Below are 7,500 nucleotides of genomic sequence, written 5' to 3'. Positions count from 1 at the left end.
CATTTTTTCAGAAGAATTGTCTTTAGAGGCCTCATTATTGAAAGCTGTGCGATCCGGCTGCTGTTGCTGTTGTTTTTTGTTGTTCAATTTTAACATCATTTTATGTACCTAAACTCTGTCATCGCTGAGTTTTGACTTGAATGCAGTGTTGACTGTGCTGTTTGATATTCAGACTTTTGAATATATCGTTAGAAGCCATTGGACCCTTTCAACAAGGTAAACAAAAACAATGCTTGAACGTTCTATTTGGGCCCCAATCTACTTCCTCTGCATTAAGATAACATATGGAATGTTAAAACGGAAGCCTTGTGGGGCCAACTATGATGCTGAGAATGGAACTCTCTTGAAAGGGTCTATATCGTTAGAAGCCAATAGGGATTTAGCGGATCTTGACCTCAACAATAAGGTTACAGAATCAAGAATCAAGAATCAATGTGGAAGCAGCCACAAAAACGTTTTGCAGTCATTTATCTTGACCGCCAAATCAATGCAGAGTATCTACTGTATGGACATGGGTTGTGTACTGTTTATTTAAAGTACTTTTTTTTGTTTTTTTGCCAGCTATTCAAGCATGCTTGAGGACTCGCAGAAAGAGTTGATAGACGTGTCTAGACTGTCAACCTGTTTGTATTCTGAAAGTTTTCCACGCAATTACAAGTGAAAAAGATCAATCCACCTTGTAGAATAATGATGTATCCATGTGCATTTCAATCCAATTTGACTTTGTATCGATGTTGGTAACGCCCAGTGACAGAAGGTAAGCAAATCTTGCAGTGAATCATTACCTTTCAGTCTCTAGTTTCATCCCCTGACACCCTATTAGCAATTTCAGGTGATTGACAGAAAGAGATGCAGCGAGCTAGCATCATTCTGCATCTGGACTTCGCTCCTCTCTCCATCGACTTGCGTACCTGTACGTCACCTGCTGGAGCCTGCATTGCCACCAGCGAGGCTGTAATCATTTATTCAACTCTCGGGGCGAGCAGTCGCTAATTACAGTGTACCCATAATACTCACAATGACTTTTGGGTTCTCTGAATAAGGGTCTTGCTTATGATGAATACAAATGCGATGAGGCGGCTGTAGTTGCCATAGTGCTGTAGTTTCCATAGTGCACTCAGGAGTCTTCTGTGTTCTTGATTATTCTGCCCTCAGTAAACTATGGGCAGTACACTAGGATTAAGTTGACAGCATTTGACATTAGATACACTTTTCAAATAGTTTTTCAAGAGTTTGGGTATTGATGTTTTTGTTCATCTTGAAACCAAAAAGACCCTTGTGGTGCAGCTCCAAACTCCAGATGGCTTTCTGTGTATAGTGAATAGGCTGAAATATGGGCACTTACACACAGCAATTGTCTTAAGTTCTATAAGGACATGACAGTGGCAGAAATGTTAAATGACCTCCTCAGTAGTTTGGGTACTTGAGTGCTCTTAAGAGGCTCTTAAGAGGCCAGGCCCATTCTCCTTGGCTTTTGTGTATGCGTCGACCTTCTTGTGAAAAGACGGGATAAGAGGAAATGTAGCGGCTAGAGTACTGCACTGTAGGTGTGGTCAGGCCAGGTCAGGTGGGATGACTTAAGCCAAGTAGGAGAGAGCCTGCAAGAGCAGTGAGATTGGGAGAACTGAGGGGGTTGGGTGTGTGTGTGTGTGTGTGTGTGTGTGTGTGTGTGTGTGTGTGTGTGTGTGTGTGTGGTGGGGAGGGGGGTTGGGGAGGGGGTCTGAGGTGTGGAATAAAGAGGAGATTATAATGGAGAGGTAATGGTGTGAATAAAAGAGCGGTCATGAGAGTGATATATGAACAGCCGACGAAAACGAATTCGCCCCGGCGGAGAGAGAGAGAGAGAGAAAGAGAGAGAGGGAGAGGGAGAGAGAAAGAGAGAGAGAGGAGAGAGAGAGAGAGAGAGAGAGAGAGAGTGAGAGCCAGCGACGTGCTCAGGAGAGAGCATTACGGCAATGAGCCGGTCGCTCATTTAAACGGGCCGTGTGAACCGGAGCGGAAGTTAACAGCCTCTCGGGCCGCCAGAACCACACCTGGATCTTGGCAGGGGGAAAAAAATGCACTTTTTTTTCTTTTTTTCAATTCCTGTCTCTCTTGCCCCGGAAGGCAGAAAACTCCTCGTATGGATTGATTAGCCGATTACCGGGGGCCAGATGTTGGCGCTCAAGCCCGCGTCAGAATCTTCTGGCGTTGGGCACCTGTTTTTTTGCCTGATTGAATAATCAAAGGAAATGCGAGATGAGACTCTGGAGCTTCTTAATGGAGAAAAAGAAACCGCGGGGAGTTTGCTCGCTCCGATTCTCTGATTTTAAAAAACGTTGGGTTTTGCCAGGCACTTACCACGCAACTCAAGTTTGCAAACTCTCCCCGGGGAAAATGCTTAAAAAGCATTGCCGCTTTATGACTTTGTTTTGACTTAAAATGAAGCCATCTGCAGACTAAAGCATAAACTCTGCAACCATGATATGGTTATTACGGAGCAAGCTACTGCTGTTGCAGCTGGAATTGAATTAACCTGAAAATCCAAAGCTGCCCTCTCAAGATGTTTCCACAAGAATTACCCCAAACTTAACCTCTTTGAGAGCTGCCCTATACTCTAAACAAACACGGCATTTCCACCTCCTCTCCACAATCCTACTGCACAGTAACCCAGGAATTATTTATATGCTGTCAGAATGTTTCCAAATGACTGCTGATCTACATGGTAATGTGATATAGATCATGATAATGTATGTAGATAACACTCTGATGCGGATGCTAATATTGTATAGATGGGAACGCACAGGGATACTGCTGCGTTATAGATGGTGATGAGGGAACAGAAGCAGCAGACGGGGAGGAACAGGAGATAGGGAAAGGGCCGTCTGCATCGTTGGCTGAATTAATTAGCTGTTGCTTCTTACAATAGTGGAATTTGGAAAGCAAAGCTATTTACTACAGCTGTTTATTTAGAATAAATAGTTCAAGTGTAGTGTGTCAAGTATAAAATGTTAGAGGGCATAACATAACTAATTTAGACACAAGAAAACACACACACATTCAAAACTTCTAGTGGAAATATGAGAATTTCTCTGAAGAATTATCCCGGTTTTTACAGTAACCCTTCACTTTGCAAGCCAACAATGAGAATGCATTTGGTTGGATGGATAATAAACATAGACATATTCTATACGAAATGTGATATGACAATCAGCAGAGGTGGAAAAGTCTGGCTTCAGAAAGTCCTACCACATACTGTATCTGTTCTAACCCTTCACTAGAACCAGCTGATTCTAATTAGCACTACTCTTCAGCCAGGTAGATCTGCTAATTAGTGAGGTCATCTCTTCTCTAAGTGCACAGGTAGTATAAATACATGATAGGACTTTCTGAAGCACCATCAGGCCAACCATGCATACTGTCTGTGCTGATGATTGCCAGCCAGCACTCTGATTACCACCCCTGCCTTTGATCAGCCACTGAGGGGCATTAGTGTTTGGGGGTGTGTGTGTCACTGTGTAGGCCGGCTTGACACTGTCCAGTCTTTTGATGGGCAGCCAACACCCAGATGACTTTCTCTTTCTTATATCCGTCCCTGTGGTGCATGGCTATTCTTGGTGTGTGTGACTGTATGGTGTATGTGTGACTGTGTGTGAGACAGAGAGAGAGAGAGAGAGGGAGGGAGGGAGGGACTGTATGTATATGTGTGGTTGTACATGACTATGTGTGTGGCTGTGTGTGTGTGTGTGTGTGTGTGTGTTTGTGTTTGTGTGTGTGTGTGTGTGTGTGTGTGTGTGTGTGTGTGTGTGTGTGTGTGTGTCTGTATGTGTATGTGTATGTGTATATGAGTGGGATATGTTTGGGAGTATATGACTCTATATGACTCTGTTTGTATGACTCTGTGTGTGTGTGTGTGTGTGTGTGTGTGTGTGTGTGTGTGTGTGTGTGTGTGTGTGTGTGTCTGTCTGTATGTGTATGTGTATATGAGTGGGATATGTGTGGGAGTATATGACTCTATATGACATGACTCTATATGACTCTGTTTGTATGACTGTGTGTGTGTGTGCAGGACGGCTCGATGCAGGCCCAGTCCAACCTGGCCTTTCTGTCCCTGCTGCGGGAGCCGTGTGAGGAGCTGGCCCAGCTCAAGCCCAGTGAGGGGGCCCCCAAGCTGGCGCACATCATCAACATCATCCGCTTCATCTGGGTCAACTCCGTCTACTACAACACCCGCGAGAGGCTCACCGCCCTCTTACGCAAGGTACACCACCTCCATCACCACCACCACAACTACTATCACCACTGTTACCACTACAACATCACCACCACAACAACTACTATCACCACTGTCACCACTACAACATCACCACCACCACAACTACTGTCACCACTGTTGCCACTACAACATCACCACCACCACAACTACTGTCACCACTGTTACCAATACAACATCACCACCACAACAACTACTATCACCACTGTTACCAATACAATATCACCACCACCACAACTACTGTCACCACTGTTACCAAAGCAACATCACCACCACAACAACTACTGTCACCACTGTTACCAATACAACATCACCACCACCACAACTACTATCACCACTGTTACCAATACAACATCACCACCACAACAACTACTATCACCACTGTTACCACTACAACATCACCACCACAACAACTACTATCACCACTGTCACCACTACAACATCACCACCACAACTACTATCACCACTGTTACCACCTCCATCACCACCACCACTGCCATCACCACCACTGCCACCATCAACACCACCACTGCCACCATCAATACCACCACTGCCACCATCAACACCATGACTTCCACCATCAACACCACCACTGCCACCATCAATACCACCACTGCCACCATCAACACCATGAGCGGTGGTAGTGTAGTGGTTAAGGAGCTGGGCTAGCGTGCAGTAGCCTGAAAGTTGTCGGTTCAATTCCCAGCTTCCACCGCTGTGCCCTTGAGCAAGGCACTTAACCCCAAGTTGCTCCGGGGACAATGTGATCCCTTGTAATGTAGCTGACATATGTAAGTCACTTTGGTCAAGAAGTGTCTGCTAAATGTAATGTAATGTAATGTAATGACTTCCACCATCAACACCACCACTACCACCATCAACACCAATTCTATCACGGTCACCTGTTGCTCTGTACACACACCTGTAAGGGTCTTTTATACAGTCTCCATGCCAGAGCTCTTCAAAGTTCTTCTGCAATGTAGCAGCTGGTACAGTTCAGTGTCCCTCTGACAACACCTGCCTAACTGATAAGAGACACACACGCTTGGCATTCAATGCAGCACTGGCCTTGTGACTTCCTTTTGCGCGTGGAAATCCACATACAAACACACACACACACACACACACACACACACACACACACACACACACACACACACACACACACATCAAAAACTTGTGTTCCTCCTCTTGCATCTAGGTTAGAATAGCCACATTCCACTTTTGTCTCATGCAGTGCTCTTGTGGGCGTTAGCTCCCCTCCCTCCTCTTCTCCCACCATCGTCCTGGAAACCCAGCACCAGCACCAGCAGCAACCTCAGCCTTCACCAGAAGCAGGCCGAGCCCCTGAGCTTCTGCTATCATCCCACAGCTCCTCTTTTTTATCATTTTTACAATCCTCTGCACTCGGAGGGAGAAAGCGTTTAACCTCCCATAATTGCACTCTGACCCCCCATCTCTCTGGAGTTGCGGCACCACAGCTGTCTGTATCCGAGTCTGTGTCCCGTCCTTTTGTTCTCTCCTCCCTGCATCCTTCCTCCATCCCCTCTCACTGTCTCTCTGTCTCTCCTCCTTTCATTTGATGTCTTTGATGAGACATCAAGGAGTGCCAACCCAACTGATGCAGCGAGAGTGGGAAAAAGAGAGAGAGAGAGAGAAAGCGAGAAAGAGAGAGAGATAGAATGTGATGGAGTAAAGAAAAAAACAGTTCAAACAGGTCTAATTGTTTCCTGAGGTCTGGGTAGGACGAGATGCCTTCAGCTGGTGGCCATAGCAGCAGCAGCAGCAGCAGCAGCAGCAGCAGAGGTGGCATTGCTCATTTCAAAGCGTCTCCCCTTCACGCAGACTTCTCTCCCCTCTGCTTTCCCTGGCCTCGCCGGTGTCTCGGCACAGGCCTTTAACCCACTCAGCAGGATCAGTTCCCATCGGCGCCTCTCACTCAATCTCCCTCCACCTTCCCCAACCTTTGCCCACCCCCCCCCCCCACACACACACATGCACCCCCATACCCCCCTCTCTCACACACACACACACACACACACACACACTCACACTTTTACTTACTCAAGAAACCCTGCCCATTTCACCCAACTTAAAGGAGATATCCGGCAATTTTTCACACAGAGATCCATTTCACGAAACAGTCGGTACGAAAACAAGTTTTTTACCTAGCTCGAGTTGCTGCAGCCAACAGCCCCCACACACACACACACAAACAAAAGTCTTTTTGAAGTTAAAAGTTATCAGAGTGATTGATTTTTTTGTGTGTGACACTGCGCAGAACACATTTGCAGTATCCTGAGGTGGTAGTTTCTTGGTGTGTATGTTAACATTATGCACACTTTCCACACCCTAATACTCAAAATGTTTTTCATTTAACATAATTGAAGAACAATGTTTAGGATAATTGAATTTATCAACAAATGTTGTTGATGTCAGCTGTTTTCCCCCCCCTTACATTCCACTGCATACCTGGTAGGAAAATAGAATTTCAGTGTACTTGTGTCACGCACACACACACATACACACATACACACACCCACACCCTGAAGTACTAGAGGACTAGCATATCATGTTTTACCATTGCAGTGAATACAGCAAAGCTGGCAGCTTCACTCTTGAGTCTTGCAGGTCGGGGAACACTGACCTCTATCTGTGCCCTGGGTGGACCCTGACAGGCCACATCCCACATCCCATCACCCCCGCCCCCCCTCCTCCGCGCGCTGTTGTCGTTGGAAGCCACAGATCGGCGGATGTGTAGCCCTGTGTAGCGTGGTGTTGCCGTGGTTACCTCGGTGGTTTAGGCGGAATCTTTCTGGCCTCCGTTCTCCCTCGCGGCCGCCACCGCGGCCACGAGTCCATTTTTTTACCGCTCTCCTGCTTCGGAGCCTCCCTCTCTCCCTTCAGAGCCATCAAATAATATGAGAAATAGCTTGGCTAGCCTGCGGAGAGGAAGAGATTTGATTTTGTGTGAGAGAGAGAGAGAGAGAGAGAGAGAGAGAGAGAGAGAGGGGAGAGGGAGAGAGAGAGGGAGAGAGAGAGAGAAAGAAAGAAAAATGGGAAAGAAAAGGAATGGGAAAGAAATGTTGTCACGGGTTGCTTTTCCAGCGGGACATTTCTCTCCTAATAACTCCCAATCAGAAGGTATTTCTCGTTAGACTGGGACTGTGTGTGAGCGTGTTTGTGTGTGTGTATGTCTGTGAGTGAAAATATACTGTGTGTGTGTGTGTGTGTGTGTGTGTGTGTGT

At 46.4% G+C, this 7,500-nt stretch overlaps 1 protein-coding gene across 1 annotated transcript in view; it reads left to right on the top strand.

The window, feature by feature from the left end:
* dnah2 (dynein, axonemal, heavy chain 2) overlaps window positions 1-7,500 on the top strand; it is a 246,312-nt gene that overhangs the window by 13,616 nt on the left and 225,196 nt on the right. Inside the window, 1 exon segment of the mRNA XM_048236061.1 lies at window positions 4,049-4,240. Coding sequence (XP_048092018.1) covers window positions 4,049-4,240 — 192 coding nt within the window.

The sequence above is a fragment of the Alosa alosa genome, chromosome 24 (genome assembly GCF_017589495.1).
Source record: "Alosa alosa isolate M-15738 ecotype Scorff River chromosome 24, AALO_Geno_1.1, whole genome shotgun sequence".
NCBI lineage: Eukaryota > Metazoa > Chordata > Actinopteri > Clupeiformes > Clupeidae > Alosa > Alosa alosa.
Note: the sequence above shows the minus strand (reverse complement) of the source record. Positions and strands in the feature narration are given on the sequence as shown.